General features: G+C 43.0%; 6 protein-coding genes across 6 annotated transcripts; 3 read left to right on the top strand and 3 right to left on the bottom strand.

Moving 5' to 3' along the window:
- Window positions 1–424: 424 nt before the first annotated feature.
- On the bottom strand, window positions 425–1,268 carry LOC134437532 (hemoglobin cathodic subunit beta-like). Its single transcript, XM_063187022.1, has 3 exons — window positions 1,133–1,268; window positions 815–1,037; window positions 425–643 (listed from the first exon to the last, which is right to left on the bottom strand). The coding sequence occupies exons 1-3, from the start codon at window positions 1,204–1,206 to the stop codon at window positions 515–517; spliced, it is 426 nt and encodes a 141-aa protein (XP_063043092.1). The 5' UTR covers window positions 1,207–1,268; the 3' UTR covers window positions 425–514.
- Window positions 1,269–2,447: 1,179 nt separating this feature from the next.
- LOC134437521 (hemoglobin subunit alpha-1-like) lies at window positions 2,448–3,230 on the top strand. The gene is made up of 3 exons (XM_063187014.1): window positions 2,448–2,593; window positions 2,719–2,926; window positions 3,018–3,230. Exons 1-3 carry the CDS (start codon window positions 2,499–2,501, stop codon window positions 3,144–3,146), a joined length of 432 nt encoding a protein of 143 aa, XP_063043084.1. The 5' UTR covers window positions 2,448–2,498; the 3' UTR covers window positions 3,147–3,230.
- A 2,052-nt stretch (window positions 3,231–5,282) lies between these two features.
- LOC134437512 (hemoglobin subunit beta-like) lies at window positions 5,283–6,077 on the bottom strand. The gene is made up of 3 exons (XM_063187004.1): window positions 5,918–6,077; window positions 5,608–5,830; window positions 5,283–5,510 (listed from the first exon to the last, which is right to left on the bottom strand). Exons 1-3 carry the CDS (start codon window positions 6,007–6,009, stop codon window positions 5,379–5,381), a joined length of 447 nt encoding a protein of 148 aa, XP_063043074.1. The 5' UTR covers window positions 6,010–6,077; the 3' UTR covers window positions 5,283–5,378.
- Window positions 6,078–6,795: 718 nt separating this feature from the next.
- Window positions 6,796–7,662, top strand: LOC134437553 (hemoglobin subunit alpha-like). The gene is made up of 3 exons (XM_063187044.1): window positions 6,796–6,958; window positions 7,122–7,329; window positions 7,434–7,662. The coding sequence occupies exons 1-3, from the start codon at window positions 6,864–6,866 to the stop codon at window positions 7,560–7,562; spliced, it is 432 nt and encodes a 143-aa protein (XP_063043114.1). The 5' UTR covers window positions 6,796–6,863; the 3' UTR covers window positions 7,563–7,662.
- Window positions 7,663–8,946: 1,284 nt separating this feature from the next.
- LOC134437543 (hemoglobin subunit beta-like) lies at window positions 8,947–9,756 on the bottom strand. Its single transcript, XM_063187032.1, has 3 exons — window positions 9,599–9,756; window positions 9,265–9,487; window positions 8,947–9,174 (listed from the first exon to the last, which is right to left on the bottom strand). The coding sequence occupies exons 1-3, from the start codon at window positions 9,688–9,690 to the stop codon at window positions 9,043–9,045; spliced, it is 447 nt and encodes a 148-aa protein (XP_063043102.1). The 5' UTR covers window positions 9,691–9,756; the 3' UTR covers window positions 8,947–9,042.
- A 720-nt stretch (window positions 9,757–10,476) lies between these two features.
- Window positions 10,477–11,345, top strand: LOC134437561 (hemoglobin subunit alpha-like). Its single transcript, XM_063187054.1, has 3 exons — window positions 10,477–10,642; window positions 10,800–11,007; window positions 11,121–11,345. The coding sequence occupies exons 1-3, from the start codon at window positions 10,548–10,550 to the stop codon at window positions 11,247–11,249; spliced, it is 432 nt and encodes a 143-aa protein (XP_063043124.1). The 5' UTR covers window positions 10,477–10,547; the 3' UTR covers window positions 11,250–11,345.
- Window positions 11,346–17,574: the final 6,229 nt, after the last annotated feature.

Here is a 17,574-nt window from a genome sequence, read left to right on the forward strand (position 1 = left end):
CACTGAACTGCTGCAAGCACATTGACCAATCACGGTGCAAGAGCATAGGAGAACCATGCGTGTACCGCAGCCAGGGGTTGTTTTATCGCTGCACAGGGGGGCGTGGTGGCTACTTTTCTGTGCTGCACCTCCGTGGAGGTGCTACTATGAATCCCCCTTTAGTGCACCATTTCAGATCCAGCACGTTTTATGACCAATTTTGACAGAAATATAAGAAATTTCAAAGGGTGTACATTTTTTTCCTATGACTGTATTTTTATAAACTACAAAAGTCTGAGTTTGATAATGCTGCCATATTCTTTTCTAATATATTTATAGGAGGATGTTATAGCTCTCTGCATCCCATCTGTTTTTTTAAAAAATAGCCTAATATGTATATCTGAAGGAAAAATCAAAACAAAAAAAACAACAACAACAGAAGACATTTAATTTCTTCATATCATTTTATTTCATGCTGGTGTTTTCTTGTAGTTGTTCAGACCAACGCACATCCCTGAGGTCTGAAATCAGACGTTTAGACGTACTGACTTCCGAGGGCGATGACGACGGCTGACAAGAACTTCTGCCAAGTGGCCTGGACCTTAGGGGTGAAGGCAGCGCCCAGTTTGAGGGCCACGACGATGGTCAGGCAGTCGGCCAGCAGCTAGGCAGAAAAAAGAACATGCATGCATTCAACAACAATACCAGGGAGACGTTCATTTCTAACTAAAAGGTAGCTCGTGAGTTTAACATTGCACTGAGCAACACAAAAGTTCGTGGCCTATATCAACAAAAAATAAGTTCAGAGAGACAAGATAATGAATGAACAATTTACCCTGAAATTGTCTGGATCGACGTGCAGCTTGTTGCAGTGGAGCTTGCTGAGCTCGGCGTAAGTAGCTTTCACAGCATCCGGGTTGGCCACACCTTTGGCCAGTGCGCCCACCACGGTGCTGCCGTGCGCGGCCACCTTGGCATTGCCCAAGATAGATGCGGCATTGGACAAGTCACCAAATGTTCCGAAGTACCTCTGAGTCCAAGGATACACAATCAGAACTCTGTCAAAAGAATAGCATATCTATATCAACACCATGAAGGAGTAAAACAATACATAGATGTGTGTGATAAACTCTTTGAATTTGCAACACTGTACCTGGCAAGTGCCTGTGGTCCTGTGTCTGCGTCGAGTTTGCCCCAAACGGCGGTGACGTCTGACCAGTCTCCCATTGTATCTGTTTACTTGTCTGAGGTTTAAAGCAGAAAACTCTCATCTCGTGGCCGCAAGAGCGAACCTTTTATTTCGCTCTGTAAGTAACCCCGCCCAAAGCAGCTCTTGTGCTTGATAGGATGTTTCTGTGCAAAGTTTTGAGCTGGCTGGAAAAGAGCCAAAGTCTTGTAACCTACGAAATGGAAACATGGACATATTTAAGATTATTAAGCATTGCATCTTTTCTTCTGACTACAGCATTCAGTGTTCAATGTGCCATTATATTTTCAAAAGAAAGCCCCAACTTCTCTTGTAAATCCCATTTTGATGACAGTTCCTTCGAGTGGCCAAAATGTAGGCAATTTCATTTAGGCCTACAAAACTCTAGGCTACTTTGTAAACACATTTTCAGTTTAGGCCTATAGGGGCCAAAACGAACTTACATCCTAGTAATCACAAACACAAACATTTAGTTGATTACAAGTGAACAAATAAAGGTAGGCCTATAACTAAATTCTACTTCTTAAATGTTGTTGAGACCTAATATATTGCCACATTTTACGGCAATAATCGTCGACTAATTCTGCAACAGCGTGCAGACAGGCCTTTATTAGCAAAATACATTTATTTTATTAAAATGTAATGTACATTACCCTACACTTAAGCAAAAATTGGCTCAGGTCGCATTAACTGTTATCTTCTTGGGAAACACCTGTTTATCCGAACACTCAGACCGGTCCCACCCTGAAATGTTCTTAATTCGGCTCCAATAAATCTGATAAGCAAAAATGTTCTAAGCATTTTTTTTCTATTTGGCACAAGCCCTACAATGACCTCAGTGACCCCCCAAAGTGTCCATTCATCTTCAGTCTCATTCGCACTCCATTCCTGTGTGAAATGTTGGAAAACAACTTAAATGTAAAAGGCTAACCTTTAGTTCCTTAACCTTTTAATGACAAGCTATCCTAGCAAAGTTCACTTACATTCTTCCGATTCCTCAAGAGCATCATGAGAGGCCTATAAGGGAAAAAATAATGGGCCTATGTAGGTAGGCATAGAATGATGCAGTAACTCAATTTTATTATTTGTGAATGAATTATAGTTAATTCATTTTAAATTGTAACTGTATTAATTAGGCCTATATCAGCTGCATTCACTAATCTTAGCGCAAAAACTTGGCACAGATTGGGGACATGTTGGTGACGTGTCCTGCAGTTGGAGCAGGGTGTGTCCACCACAGACTGATATATAGAGGCTTCTCAGCCATCGTCTGCAGGTTACCTCCTCTAATATTTCAAAAAAGGGAATCAAAATGAGTCTTACAGCCAAGGACAAAGCCGCGGTCAAGGCCCTCTGGGGCAAGATCTCAGGAAAGGCCGACGCCATTGGAGCCGAAGCACTCGGCAGGTAAGATGATGCCAGGTAGTAGCATATCCAGCTACAGAGTCTATCTGGGGTAGTTTTTTTTTTTTTTTTTTTTTACAGTAGTCTGCATATTAAATAATTGTTGGCCAACGTCGTCTTTTTCGCAGGATGCTTGTGGTGTATCCACAAACAAAAACATACTTCAGCCATTGGGGAGACCTTAGCCCCGGCTCCGGCCCTGTTGCCAAGCACGGCAGCGTTGTGATGGGAGCACTGGGTGATGCTGTCGGCAAAATAGACGACCTCGTCGGCGGCTTGTCTGCCCTCAGCGACCTGCACGCTTTCAAGTTGCGCGTCGACCCGGGAAACTTCAAGGTAGCGCACTTTCACATGGTGGTGTACGTGTGGTCATATTAATTGATTTAGAAACCAGAGACAAAACCCCATATGCCTTTTTTTCCCGCAGATTCTTGCCCACAACATCCTGGTCACTCTCGCCGTGAACTTCCCTGGTGACTTTACAGCTGAAGCGCACGTGGCAGTTGACAAGTTCCTCGCAGCTGTGGCAGCTGCCTTGGCCGACAAATACAGATAAAGCCGAGACATGGTCGAATGGCAAACTGAACATTCACTTTGCTGAACATGTGCTCACGAAACACCAATAAAAAACGTATGAGTATCAGACGCCTTTGTGATTTTATTATTATATTGTTGGAATATGTTGACAACTGCCATGTTGAATGAAGACTGATTGCCTGGATGCAGGTTAGTAATTGATTTTTAATTGACATTTTTTTTTTTTTACAAATGAAAAAAAAAAAGAAATCCGAATATGACCAGGCAACCCATGTGCCTGGCGAAATATGTGACCCATCGGAATGATGGTTAAGGCGAAGGTGTAGGCTATGGCATCCGCGTGTGCGCTGCATTCACGTGTTGAGCACCCAAGTGGCTATTTAAAACTCTAACTATAGATATAAACTAGCTAAACTGTTCTAATCAAAATCATTAAAAGACTTCCACATCTGAGATGTTCCGGTGACGCGCTTTCCTCCTTAAAAAGCAGGCCATGACGCGCCATGCAGGCCTACTATAGAACAGCAGCGCGGAGGATACCTTATCTTCCTTATATTCTGCTAACGACATTGTTATCACAGGTTACATCCCTTGTTTAAGGGAACTTAAGGTGTGCATGCCGGACCACCTCATTTAGGGTCAAGTAATTGTCCATTTTCAAAATGCATGCTGGTTATTCTTGATCTCCTATACATCAGGGATGGGGAACCCATGTCTCGAGGGCCGTTTGCGGCCCTTGAGGCCATTTTAACCGGCCCCCGCAATAGTTTTAATCTTATGCAGCTTCACATGAAATATGACATATTTTGTAAAGGGATCTAGTAAATAAATTTGCAATACAATTAGGCCTAAGCTATATTCATGGGACCTAGAGAAGGTGGGGTCTGATCTAAAGGTGTCTACCTTCAATATAGGCCTAAAGTATAGGGGCAAATCCTGGTTTGTGTCCATAGTACGGCCCTCGGAGGACTTTTACGGCCCTCGGATTAATTTGAAATGGCCCCCCAAATGAAAAAGGTTCCCCACCCCTGTACTACATGAACATCGGCAAAAGCATAGGTGCGAACCCTAGCCAATTTACTTGGTTAAAGACTATATAGCCCCTATATAGCTCTCAAATGAAGCAACATATAGGCCTAAGTATACAGTTACCAACATAGTGCCAACATGACGCAGACAAGAGAACGCCGGTGTTCTCCAAAACGCAATAGGTAACTTATATGGTCACCACCTTGCCCTCGGAGTTGTTTCACCCGACCCAACCACCTTTGTCTGAAGTTTTCGACTGCACTCAACATGGTGGAGAGACTGTATCGAAATTCATTAACTGTGCACCGCACAGACTGAACAATTTAAAGCGAAAATTAGGCAGAGCGAGAGCTGTCAATCCTAAGGATGCATTGTTCAACTCGGAATGTGTCGGTATATGGTCAGTCTAAACATTTAACAAACCTACTATACTGCCATCTACACAAAAGGCATGTAGTATAGTAGCTTACATAATGTTGCCATCTCACAGCAGTTATAGCCTTATAGCCAAAACTGTATGATGTTTTCCATAGCCTAGAATAAATAAATTATGTAGGCTAGACTTTTGTTTACATGTGGTTTCCAAATGAAGGATATTACAATTACAGCGGGCGAGGCAAATTGAACTGACTATATCCAAACTTATTATCAAAATTACGCTAACCTCCCCCCATTACTCCCTCTGATATAGCCTACTTGTGGAGAATTATCAGAAGTGCTGGTTGTCTAACCTGAGCTTGCTAAAATTTGCTGATATGCTAACCATTTTCAATTTACTACAATTAAACATATTTTACGCATGCAAAATAGCACACTGGCACTTGATGTCACACTCTCAACGTTTACCGCTTCTGTTAATTTTGGCTACGCGTGCACGGTTTGCAAAGAGTAGATAATTTATTCAGCATTATCACTGCATTCAGGGCTGACCACACCCAGTAAAATATTTCTCTACTAGGCCTACTCTACTACTTAACGAATTAAGTTATAAGGAAGATAGCCTACACCATTTCAAAACAGTGCCTGACTTTCCACATAGGCCTACATTAATAGGCTACATTATGGGCCTAACACTTAACTGTGTGGTAGGCATAGGCCTATGTTAAAATAAAATAAACAAGATGGGTGCTTTTGAAGAATGTATATTTTATTGTTTCATCTTGGGAGAACACAGCGCAAAGCTATGAAGTTGTTATTTCTCTCTCAATGGCTTGGAGCATGTCTAGTGGTACTGCCTGCCGAGAGCAGAGACAACAACGGTCAGGAACTTCTGCCAGGCTTCCTGGGCTTCGGCGGGGAAGCCAGCTGGGCCGAACTTCATGGCCACACACACGGTGATGCAGTCAGCCAGAACCTAAAAGAAGAGACCATCACATTTAACTCGGCCCATAAATCCATGTTATTTCACTTAAACGGACTGCACGCGCAAAAAAGACGAACTGACAACTGACCCTGAAGTTATCGGGATCCACGTGAAGTTTCTCAGAGTGCATGACACTGAGCGCCTTGTAGGTGTTCTTGATGTCATCCAGGTTCTTCACGGCCCTGTCAAGTCCGTTCATCACGGTCTTTCCGTGCCCTGCCACCTTGGCGTTACCCATGATGGCGGCTGGGCTGGACAGGTTTCCGAAGGATGCGAAGTATCTCTGAGCCCATGGGTACACGATCAGTGCCCTAGAGAATATAGAGACCGCATGGTAATATTATTCAGGATTACATGATTTATCTGAACGTCGGTTACAATGTATAGGAGTACCCTACCTGGCCAGGGCTTGTGGTCCAATCTCGTCGGGGTTGATCTTTCCCCACAGGCCGGCGATGGCGGCGCGCTCAGCATCTGTCCAGTCAACCATATTAACGTATGAGGGTTTCTTGAGGTGCGTAAATTAAGCTCGTCAATTGCAATCCCTGTGACAAGAGCGTTTGACGGGGGTCATCATTTATGGACGGCCACAAGCCACGCCCAACGGGAGGTGAATTAATTTGATTGGGTTTCTGGTGAATTGAAAAACGTCATGTGTTTTTGTGGATATGATCTAATTCTGTGTTATGGTCAAGATAAATTATGCACAGGTTGTCTGGCAGCCGCCCAACTCGCAGTGCTCTAATAGGTCTCTTTAAATAAAAGTATAGGCTTATATGGTAATTAAAATAGACTGATTTTAAAAAAAATCTCTAAGAATTGGCCTTCACATTTTAGTCTTTCTTGGACATTCCGAAATTGTCTTTGACATTCATGTTCAAGTGTAAATGTACAACATACTGACAACGATAGTGAAACAAATAATCAAGTGTCATCATCATCATCATCATCATCAATATTTCCCTCAAATGTGAATTAAAACAGCATATCAAATGTGCTTTAAGTTTACCTACAACAATACAACCCATATCCTCATAGGAAATGACTAGGCTATTTTGTAATGGACTAATTTTAGAAACAGTTATTATTTTGGTATGTTTTGGCAGTAATTGAAATTTCCTGTATTTTGAGATAAGCATATAGGCTACATTTACAGTTCCAGAAACTGTCAAAAGAGGGTGTGGAGTAACTTGTCGACCTATCAGAGGAGGGGTTGTAGATCAAATCCTTCGGGCGTGCCCTGTAATGCTTTTATATAAAATGAGGGCACTGTTCCAGACTGTCCAGTATCTTTTTTTCGGCAAGTCATTTTAGACGACGAAAAGAAATCGAAAAGGCGCGAAGATGAGTCTCTCAGCCAAAGACAAGGCAGCGGTGAAGGGCTTGTGGGGCAAAATCTCCGGCAAATCTGATGAAATCGGCAATGAAGCCCTCAGCAGGCAAGTTGAAACGTATTTGTATAAGCTACATGTGAGACAGGTGTAAGGGCATTGAGCCAAGATAGCCTAGTATACAATTCTCTACAGAAAAGAACAGCGTTAAATAGAGAGCATGACAATGTATCGCACACAGCCTGTAGTATTCATTTCTACCTTCCTACAGGATGCTGGTCGTCTACCCCCAGACCAAGACCTACTTTGCCCATTGGGCAGATCTGAGCCCTGGCTCCGCCCCGGTCAGGAAGCACGGAAAGACCATCATGGACACTGTGGGAGATGCCATTGGCAGCATTGATGATCTGGTCGGAGGCCTTGCCGCCCTCAGCGAACTGCATGCCTTCAAGCTGCGGATCGACCCTGCCAACTTCAAGGTGAGATCGGCTACCGTGAGGCAGTCACCTTGAGTTGCCTTGTTGGGTTACGCTATTTCCAAAGTCAGCAAACGAAACTGACATGTCATCCCCTTGTTTTGCAGATCCTGGCTCACTGCCTCATCGTCGTCATCGGCGCAATGTTCCCTGCAGACTTCACCCCTGAGGTTCAGCTGTCTGTGGACAAGTTCTTCCAAAACCTGGCCCTGGCCCTGGCCGAGAAGTACCGCTAAACTGCAGGGCCTTTGCGCCAATGCGTGTCAGCCACAACGACATATACCTCCGCTTGGCACACATGTCAGCATCAAATAATAAAAACTGAAATGCACTTAAGATTTTGACTCGTTTTGTAAAAAAGTGAATGGTAGGCCTAAATAGAAGGGCAGCTGGTAATACAATATCAAATTAGCCTATAAAGGCACGCTTGAGGGCACGAAAATAGGGCCTAGGCTGGTACCGGAAAAAAACACTGATTTCATATTTTCACATCACATGTTAATAAAGCCTATTAACAGCAAGATGAGTGATAGTGAGGCCAAATAGGCTCTACAAACTATTATGTTATAATTTAAGCAAGCTAGACTGGAAGCTTACACAGTGATACTGTTCCATTTTTGGAAATAAGCTTATTTTACAACTCCCCTTGAGTTAAATGATAGGCTCTTACCTTTCTCCTGTATTTCCAACCGTTTTCTAGTTATGGCAGTGCACATTTTACCTCCAAGCTAACAGTTAACATGCAGAACAAATACCCTCCATACTGGAGCTATTTAGGGAAGGAGCATCAGGAAGGCAAAAAAATCTTGGAGGACCGTAGTCATCCCAATCATGAACTGTTTTATATTACTATCTGGGAAACGGTATAGAAGCCTGAAATCTCATACCAGACTCCAAAGTAGTTTCTTCCACCAAGCAGTTAAGATTGCTGAATTCATGCTGAAGACAACAACAAGGCACTTCTTGCACTTTTCCAACCCCCCCCCCCCCCCCCCCCCACCACCACCACCACCTCTTTTTTTTCTCTTTTTAATCTTTTTGAAGGCCACAAAAACACAACATTTTTTTTACTCCTTATAGGCTTCAAACCTATAAAAAAACGTAATAAACAAATCTTGAATCTTGAATCTTAACTCTAAACTCCAATTTGATAACCACCAACTCTCAGCAGTCAGCCATAACTGGCGGACACTGCACACATCACATATTGACATAACAGGAGCCAATCAACCAACATCTTACGTCAACACGGGACATATTTCTCTACTCAACTAAGTAAGTTAGCCTATATGGAAGATAAAAACATTTCAAAAGCAGTGCCTGGCATGTGAGACTTTCAACCTTAGGCCTACATTAATACGATTTCCGCTCCTGTTAATTTCGGCTACGCGTGCACGGTTGGCACAGAGTAGATTCTATTCAGCATTATCACTGCATTCAGGGCTGACCACACCCAATAAAATATTTCTCTACTTAACGAGTTAAGTTATGGAAGATAAACCATTTCAAAACAGTGCATGACTTTCCACCATTAGCCTACATTAATAGGCTACGTTATAACACTTAGGCCTAACGGTGTGGTAGGCATAGCCAATGTTTAAATAAAATGAAGAAGATGGGTGCTTTTGAAGAATGTATATTTTATTGTTTCATCTTGGGAGAACACAGCGCAAAGCTATGAAGTTGTTATTTCTCTCTCAATGGCTTGGAGCATGTCTAGTGGTACTGCCTGCCGAGAGCAGAGACAACAACGGACAGGAACTTCTGCCAGGCTTCCTGGGCTTCGGCGGGGAAGCCAGCTGGGCCGAACTTCATGGCCACACACACGGTGATGCAGTCAGCCAGAACCTAAAAGAAGAGACCATCACATAAGCATTAATCCATGTCGTTGCGCTCAAAACGGAATGCACGAACAAAAAAGACAAACTGACAACTAACCCTGAAGTTATCGGGATCCACGTGAAGTTTCTCAGAGTGCATGACACTGAGCTCCTTGTAGGTGTTCTTGATGTCATCCAGGTTCTTCACGGCCCTGTCAAGGCCGTTCATCACGGTCCTTCCGTGCCCTGCCACCTTGGCGTTACCCATGATGGCGGCTGCGCTGGAGAGGTCGCCGAAGGATGCGAAGTATCTCTGAGCCCATGGGTACACGATCAGTGCCCTAGAGAATATAGAGACCGCATGGTAATATTATTAAGGATTACATTATTTAGCTGAACGTCAGTTACAATGTGCAGGAGTAGCCTACACGAGTTCAAATTAACAAGGCTACCTGGCCAGGGCTTGTGGTCCGACCTCGTCGGGGTTGAGCTTTCCCCACAGGCCGGCGATGGCGGCGCGCTCAGCATCTGTCCAGTCAACCATATTAACGTCTGAGGGTTTCTTGAGGTGCGTAAATTAAGCTCTTCAATAGCAATCCCAATGACGAGAGCGTTTGACCGGAGTCGTAATTTATGGACGGCCACAAGCCACGCCCAACGGGAGGTGAATTAATTTGATTGGGTTTCTGGTGTATTGAAAAACGTCATGTGTTTTTGTGGATGTTATCTAATTCTGTGTTATGGCCAAGATAAGTTATTTCACAGGTTGTCTGGCGGCTGTCCAACTCGTAGTGCTCTAATATGTCTCTTTAAATGAGATTAGACTAATATGGTTATTAAAATAGACTGATTTTAAAAAAATATCTAAGAATTGGCCTTCACATTTTAGTCTTTCTTGGACATTTCGAAATTGTCTTCGACGTTCATGTTCAAGTAAATGCATACTAACATACCTACTGACAACGATAGGCTAAAACGAATAATTAAGTGTTATAATAATGATAATAATAATATTCCACATTACCATCATCAAATGTGAATTAAAACCGCAATCAAATGTGCTTTACATTTACCCAACAATACAACCCATGTAACCTCATAGAAAATGGCTATTTTGTAATGGACTAATTTTAGAACAGTTACTATTTTGGTAAGTTTTGGCAGTAATTGAAATTTCCTGTATTTTGAGATAAGCATATACATTTGGCACAGTCCCAGAAGCTGTCAAAAGAGGGTGTGGAGTAACTTGTGGACCTATCAGAGGAGGGGTTGTAGATCAAATCCTTCGGGCGTGCCCTGTAATGCTTTTATATAAAATGAGGGCACTGTTCCAGACTGTCCTGTATATTTTTTTCAGCAAGTCATTTTTATACGTCGAAAAGAAATCGAAAAGGCGCAAAGATGAGTCTCTCAGCCAAAGACAAGGCAGTGGTGAAGGGCCTGTGGGGCAAAATCTCCGGCAAATCTGATGAAATCGGCAATGAAGCCCTCAGCAGGCAAGTTTAAAACTTATTTGTATGTGAGACAGATGTAATGGTATTGAGCCAAGACATAGGCTACAATTATCTAGCCTACAGAAAAGAGCAGCGTTAAATAACGAGCATGACAAGGTGTCGCACACAGCCTGTAATATTCCTTTATACCTTCCTACAGGATGCTGGTCGTCTACCCCCAGACCAAGACCTACTTTGCCCATTGGGCAGATCTGAGCCCTGGCTCCGCTCCGGTCAGGAAGCACGGAAAGACCATCATGGGCACTGTGGGAACAGCCATTGGCTGCATTGATGATCTGGTCGGAGGCCTTGCCGCCCTCAGCGAACTGCATGCCTTCAAGCTGCGGATCGACCCTGCAAACTTCAAGGTGAGGCAATAGGCTACCGTGAGGCAGTCACCTTGGGTTGCGTTTTTGGGTTAGGCCTACGCTATTTCCAAAGTCAGCAAACGAAACTGACATGTCATTCCCTTGTTTTGCAGATCCTGGCTCACTGCCTCATCGTCGTCATCGGCGCGATGTTCCCTGCAGACTTCACCCCTGAGGTTCAGCTGTCTGTGGACAAGTTCTTCCAAAACCTGGCCCTGGCCCTGGCCGAGAAGTACCGCTAAACTGCAGGGCCTTTGCGCCAATGCGTGTCAGCCACAACGACATACCTCGGCTTGGCACAATTGTCAGCATCAAATAATAAATTGACATAAACTTAACATTTTGTGATGTGGGTCGTTTTGTTAAATACTTCATGATAAATTAAAGGGCAGCTGGTCAGGCCCGTCACTAGGTTTGAGAGACAGGGGGAGTTTAGCCCCAGAGGAAGAAAATGCGCGTGCAGTGCGCGCTGACATTTTTTCAGCTCACCTGCTAAGGTTTTGTCTATGAATTCATTATTTTAAGAGCAAAGAAATCCTGCACACTGTCCATTCCACCAACAAACTTTAATACATTGTTTCGGTCATCCGACCTTCTTCATGTTGTATTAAAGTTTGTTGGTGGAATGGACAGTGTGCAGGATTTCTTTACACTTGAATGACAACCCCACTGGGATAATATCCTACGCACCTGCCCACCTACAGAGGTGTGCAAAAGCGTCTTCCTGAACAATAGAGAGTATTTGGGTCAAGAAATTCACAAATGATGTAGATTGATTGATTTGACCTATTTTTGACCTTCAAATTCAAGATGGCTGCCACTTTTGGCTCTTTAAATGTCAATTTCGTCAGAGAGCCTTAATATTGGGCTCAAATGAAAGGTCTGCACATACTGAGTTCTGTTATGGACAGTAAAATTACAAGTAGGCTATGCAGAAGTCATCTGAAAGGTAAAAAAGATCAAGGTTTGTGGTTGATGAGAATTAAATTGCTGATTAGTCGGGTCATAATGTGAGGTTCCGTGACCATCCTCTTGCAAGGATGTTTTGATGATTGACTTGACCTCTATGGACCCTTTAGAAAAGATTTAGCCCCCATGTCCCTCCCAAACATCTCGGCATTTTTTGCTGGAGAGGCGAATTCAAAATGGCGTCCGGCGCCATCTCTAAGAAATAACTTTTGATCTGAATGACCTAGAATCATGTATGAAGACACTTTTTTATACAAGTCAACCATGAGGATTCCAAATCTGATATCATTTTGAAAATGAAATTCAAGATGGCTGCCATCTAGAACAGTCGTTTTCAACCTTTTTTGGCCGTGACCGACACCCCCAAAACTGGACTGGGAACCCCCCGATTTGTGTAGCTCCATTCCTCATACATAGATATTGAGAAAATAGCTGAGGCAAGAGCTGCTGAAATGGAAAGTAGTTCTCTCAAAGCAGCCATCAACCTGGTTGAAGACAGTCAAACGTGTGAAGCTCTCCGACCTGCTGGATGACTGTGTTGTTGAGGAATGTGTGGCCTTATTCAACCCCAATGGCATATAGAGGAAGATGCTCAAGAGCAAGCTCATCCAGAAGATCTCCGTCCAACATATTGTGATTGAAGAACCCTATGTTTCTCTAATTGACATGGGCATGATCTGGAGGATGGCAACTCTATCAGTAGAAGATTGGCGGACACAGGACGCCACATCATACAATTGGTTGGACTATGTCCAAAAGGTGTCTCCAGCATCCTTGCCTGCCAGTGTGGAGTGGCGCACTAGGTACGCCAAGTAGTTGTCAAGAAGGTAGTGTTGACGTAAGCTGTTTGCATCTGAAGGGAGACGGATAAAAGACTCTCTTCATGGTCTTCCACTTGGAAGCACAGGCTTCAGCCGTGGTGCTACTCTTCTTGTGTGCATAGATCACCTGTCTCGTGAAAGCAAACAGCTCTTCTCAGATGACACTGCCATTGTGGGATGTATTAAAGATGGGCAGGAGGGGGAGTACAGGGGACTGGTGGAGAACTTTGTTAGATGGTGCAGGACAAACCAGTTGCAGTTGAACACCACCAAAACCAAGGAAATGGTGGTTGATTTCTGGTGGTCCACCCCACCATTTGTGCCTGTATCTTTTGAGGGGGAGACAGTGGAAACAGTCTGCACCTACAAATACCTGGGGGTACATCTGAAAAGTAAATTTGACTGGTCAGTAAATTCACACGCAGTCTAGAAGAAAGGGCAGAGTAGGCTGTATTTTCTGAGGAAGCTGAGATCATTTATGTCTGCATAACACTCCTGCAGATTTTCTACCTCTACCTCTACCTTCTACCTCTCATGGCTACTGTTCTTTCCTATGCTGTGGCATGCTGGGGCGGGAGCATAAGGAAGAGAGATGCTGGACGCCTGGACAAGCTGATGAGGAAAGCGGGATCTGTTGTTGGCACAGAACTGGAGGCTCTCAGTACCACAGCTGAGAAGAGGACACTGAGCAGACTGGACTCTGTAGTGGACAATTGCCATCACCCCTTGCACTCAGGGAGCTCAAGTTGACTGTCTTGAACCAGGCTTATCACTACTTTTGAGAGCACTTCTGTCCATTTCAGCAGCTCTTGCTTTTAGTCCCTCAATGTACTAGATCAGTGGTTCTCATCCTGTGGGTTGAGATGTAAGGACTCTCAATTTAAAAGACCATCACTGCATCCAGAATAATCATCAAAAAATGCTAAAACATTGGCCAAATTGTCAAATAATAGGCTATCAAAAAAGTCAAACATTGTGAAAATAGTCTATCTACAAGCCCACTACGTCTCATAATGTGAGGCATTGTGGGCTTGTAGATCAGATATTTTCTCAATATATATATGAGAAATGGAGTAACTTGAATTGGGGGTCCCCAGTCCAAATATGACTGTTTTGGGGGTCACGGCCTAAAAAGGTTGAAAACGACTGTTCTAGATGGCAGCTATCTTTAATTTCACGGTCAAAACAAAGTTGTATTATCAAAATGATGTCAAATTTGGAATCCCCATGGTTGACTTGTATGAAAAAGTGTCTTCCTACATGATTAGGTAATTCAGATCAAAAGTTATTTTTTAGAGATGGCACCCGACGCCATTTTGAGATGGCTTCTCTAGCAAAAAATGCCTGGATTTTTGGGAGGGAAATGTGGGCTAAATCTTTTCTAAAGGGTCCATAGAGGTCAAATCAATCATCAAAACATCCTTGCAAGAGGTTGGTCACGGAACCTCACATTATGACCCGACTAATCAGCAGTTTAATACTCATCAACCACAAACCTTGATCTTTTTTACCTTTCAGATGACTTCTGCAGCCTACTTGTAATTTTACTGTCCATAACTGAACTCAGTATGAGCAGACCTTTCATTTGAGCCTAATCTTAAGGCTCTCTGACGATTTTGAAAAATTGACATTTAAAGAGCCAAAAGTGGCAGCCATCTTGAATTCGAAGGTCAAAAATAGGTCAAATCAATCAATCTACATCATTTGTAAATTTCTTGAACCAAATAGTCTCAGAAACCATGTATTATGCAGCACTGTTGGCAAAACCATTAAAAAGTAAATTTCCAGCTTGGCTGACAGTAGCCATTTTGGATATATGGCTCTACAAAATTGTCCCCACATTTTTGTGAGGGGCAGCACGGCTCATTTTTTTATTTAACCTTTATAGATGACAAATCCAGTGAGAAACGAACCTTTCCTCTCCACGGTCACGGAACTTCTATAAATGACCCAACTACTAGGCTACCTTTATGCTTGAGTTTCCAACAGGGGGGTTCCATCCCGTTAAATATTCAGCGAGCAAGAATACGCACAAGAAATGGCCATCGCGACCTTAAGATCATATCATGATTGAAAGGTATGAATTGATTTGAAATAGGCTGTCTACACAATGCAGTCCTCATAGAAGTGGTGGCGTTTCGGAGAGCTATTGAAAAAAACAACAACTGCGACTTGCCTGCTTCTATGAGGTCATTAGACTAAGTAGGCTCTGTTATAGGACCTAATTAATATAATCAATTGGGGTGCCCAAATTATTCTACATTCCTACTTTAAATGCCCAAAAATGAGCATGTTGGACGACCTGTCAAAACTATTTCACAACTGAAACGTTTCTCTTTTCCCTTCAGTAGGCCTATAACATGCTCAAAAAGAATTTGGCTACTGTTTCAAAAGAGCAACAGACGATAAATCGATGTAATGATTGTACAAAGAGTAAAGTAAGTAAAAAGCGAAATATTGTCGGACTACAAACACAGTAAAGCCTGGCCATACTTTCTCTGCTCCAGTGCACTAAAACTCAAGACTTGTGATTTAAATATGTCAGAGCCCGTTGCGCAACGCCACTGAAACACTAGTGGTGTAAATTGTAGCAGATTATGTTGTCTAGGCTAAATCAGTAGTGTAGTCTACGTAGAACGCGGGCATACGGAGTATACCTACTTCTAAATTTCAGGGATTTCAGTATACCCACAATTGATTGATCCATTGTTTTAGCACAAATATATACAGTATACCCACTTCAAAAAACGCTCCAATATACACTGGGCTAAATTTTATTATTTATCGACTGTGCCATACACGATCTAAACAGAGGGAGGCGACATTATGTCACTTGTGCAGTGCCATATCAAACTGAATTTATAGTTGGTTTCGAATCCTCTTTTGCAAATGCACGCAAAGCTTCCCAATGGCGTTGTAGCCTACCAGTCTCAGCTCCAGGGAAACCCAGTCCCGTTTACATTCCAACTAAAGTGCGTCTTGTGGATGCCTACTTCACAAAAGTGCGCTCAGCGTAATGGTTGAACGCTAATTGAAGGCAAAACCAGAGACTAGACTCTAGACTAGAGCAGTGGTTCTTACCTGGAATAGTCTTGGGACCCACAATTTTCAATGGTCATTACGTTGTGATCCAATATTTTGTCACGCCATCAGAATCTTTAAGTAATTATCAAAAATATATTCATGCATTTGACAATATATCAGCATCTGCATGTCTAATAACTAGTGGAGAGGAGTATTACCCATGTTTCACTTTCTCCTGGACATTAGTGATTTATTAGCATCTGAACCGCATCTTGGTTCAATTTTGTGGCAATAAAAAGGTTCATTCATACATTTTTACACCACAGCTCCGTGACCCACCCAGGACCCCTCCGTGACCCACCTTTGGGTCCAGACCCACCAGTTAAGAAACCCTGGACAAGAGTATATTGGCTACTGGCAAAACTGTGCGCCAAACCTCGAGAGGGTAAATTAGTTTCCCCACGTGGGTGGTCGACACACAATTCTAAAACTAAGCCGAAGAGTGCTTATCTGTGCCCAGACAAAACCACCCCTACCCCTAACCTGTCAGTAAAGGCAAGTTTCGCAGCTTAGGGCGCGATCACACAGAACGTGGATTTTACAGTAGGACTAGGAGGCGGATGTATTCTATTGTTTGTCAATGAAAATGAGCGGATTACGCGTCTAATATCAACCCAAGGCGGGTTGCGGATTCTCCGCCTCTCCGTGCCGGACGCATCGCAGATTGTAGGCGGAAATCCGTGGTCTGTGTGATCGCGCATTATATTACGCGAGAAACAAGCGAGGAAACTGCACAAGTGCGCAAGTCTGCCAATACCAAACCCACCCATACACCAACACGGGGAAACAGGCAAAAGCGTGATACATAGTCTAGGCTATGCCAATAAAGTTAAATTGGTATTGTATCCAACACACTCATGATACCACGAGGGGGAATCAAAATGCCCATGTACAGTAATCAAATCTGTGACAGGGATTTGGATTGACGCCTCTGTTTATATGATTCCCTGGTCCAGCCAGGATACATATTCTTGTCGAGTCTATTATAATTAATAAGCCCGTGTTGCAAAGCACCACACCGTTAGCATGTTGGTACCGGTATTTACATAAAATGCACATGATGCCTGACTCCCCAACCAAATCTCCACCCCTTCCCCTTTACTTTAATGTTTCTTACTTATTTGTAATTTGAGTTTTTAGTATTATTTAACTTTTATATTGTTTATATTTGTTCAGGTGCTGTACCTACTTTTGCTTTGTACTCATTCTCATATTATCAGTAGTAGTATTACTATGTATGTATTACTGTGTTAATATTATTATTGCAAATATGTGTTCCTAGGAGTGTGAGTGTGCGTGGGTGCTTAACTCTCTCTCTCTCTCTCTCTCTCTCTCTCTCTCTCTGTGTAAATGCACGTGATGCTTTGTGGTTACTCGTGGCTTGAGCGAAGAACGTTGTGCCGCTCTCTTGTTTTCCGTTTCAAATCGAAGCGTAATTTGTGTATAAAGAGAACCAACATGGACCTACAAGTCTGAGTTTGCTTCAGTTTTATTTCACCCCTTCAAATGAAGCACAACGTAGCCCTAAGAGAATTGACAGTGATGTGGTCGCGAGTGTGAACGGCGTAAATTCTATGCGTAATTTCGCGCGTAATTACAACCCTTGGAGCGTCATGGCCATACCACGAATATAGCAATGGCAATAGTGTTTATAGAGCATATTATCATACATTATTGTCATAGAAAAGAAATA

Source organism: Engraulis encrasicolus, chromosome 2, assembly GCF_034702125.1.
Source record: "Engraulis encrasicolus isolate BLACKSEA-1 chromosome 2, IST_EnEncr_1.0, whole genome shotgun sequence".
Lineage (NCBI taxonomy): Eukaryota > Metazoa > Chordata > Actinopteri > Clupeiformes > Engraulidae > Engraulis > Engraulis encrasicolus.

Excerpts from the sequence above, each read along its gene's own strand:
- LOC134437532 (XM_063187022.1), bottom strand. The coding sequence starts at position 1,206 with ATGGGAGACTGGTCAGACGTCACCGCCGTTTGGGGCAAACTCGACGCA. Across the intron at positions 1,038-1,132 it reads GGACCACAGGCACTTGCCAG|AGTTCTGATTGTGTATCCTT; the intron begins GTACAGTGTTGC and ends TTCTTTTGACAG. Across the intron at positions 644-814 it reads TCGATCCAGACAATTTCAGG|CTGCTGGCCGACTGCCTGAC; the intron begins GTAAATTGTTCA and ends TTTTCTGCCTAG.
- LOC134437521 (XM_063187014.1), top strand. The coding sequence starts at position 2,499 with ATGAGTCTTACAGCCAAGGACAAAGCCGCGGTCAAGGCCCTCTGGGGC. Across the intron at positions 2,594-2,718 it reads GGAGCCGAAGCACTCGGCAG|GATGCTTGTGGTGTATCCAC; the intron begins GTAAGATGATGC and ends TCTTTTTCGCAG. Across the intron at positions 2,927-3,017 it reads TCGACCCGGGAAACTTCAAG|ATTCTTGCCCACAACATCCT; the intron begins GTAGCGCACTTT and ends TTTTTCCCGCAG.
- LOC134437512 (XM_063187004.1), bottom strand. The coding sequence starts at position 6,009 with ATGGTTGACTGGACAGATGCTGAGCGCGCCGCCATCGCCGGCCTGTGG. Across the intron at positions 5,831-5,917 it reads GGACCACAAGCCCTGGCCAG|GGCACTGATCGTGTACCCAT; the intron begins GTAGGGTACTCC and ends TATATTCTCTAG. Across the intron at positions 5,511-5,607 it reads TGGATCCCGATAACTTCAGG|GTTCTGGCTGACTGCATCAC; the intron begins GTCAGTTGTCAG and ends CTCTTCTTTTAG.
- LOC134437553 (XM_063187044.1), top strand. The coding sequence starts at position 6,864 with ATGAGTCTCTCAGCCAAAGACAAGGCAGCGGTGAAGGGCTTGTGGGGC. Across the intron at positions 6,959-7,121 it reads GGCAATGAAGCCCTCAGCAG|GATGCTGGTCGTCTACCCCC; the intron begins GCAAGTTGAAAC and ends ACCTTCCTACAG. Across the intron at positions 7,330-7,433 it reads TCGACCCTGCCAACTTCAAG|ATCCTGGCTCACTGCCTCAT; the intron begins GTGAGATCGGCT and ends CTTGTTTTGCAG.
- LOC134437543 (XM_063187032.1), bottom strand. The coding sequence starts at position 9,690 with ATGGTTGACTGGACAGATGCTGAGCGCGCCGCCATCGCCGGCCTGTGG. Across the intron at positions 9,488-9,598 it reads GGACCACAAGCCCTGGCCAG|GGCACTGATCGTGTACCCAT; the intron begins GTAGCCTTGTTA and ends TATATTCTCTAG. Across the intron at positions 9,175-9,264 it reads TGGATCCCGATAACTTCAGG|GTTCTGGCTGACTGCATCAC; the intron begins GTTAGTTGTCAG and ends CTCTTCTTTTAG.
- LOC134437561 (XM_063187054.1), top strand. The coding sequence starts at position 10,548 with ATGAGTCTCTCAGCCAAAGACAAGGCAGTGGTGAAGGGCCTGTGGGGC. Across the intron at positions 10,643-10,799 it reads GGCAATGAAGCCCTCAGCAG|GATGCTGGTCGTCTACCCCC; the intron begins GCAAGTTTAAAA and ends ACCTTCCTACAG. Across the intron at positions 11,008-11,120 it reads TCGACCCTGCAAACTTCAAG|ATCCTGGCTCACTGCCTCAT; the intron begins GTGAGGCAATAG and ends CTTGTTTTGCAG.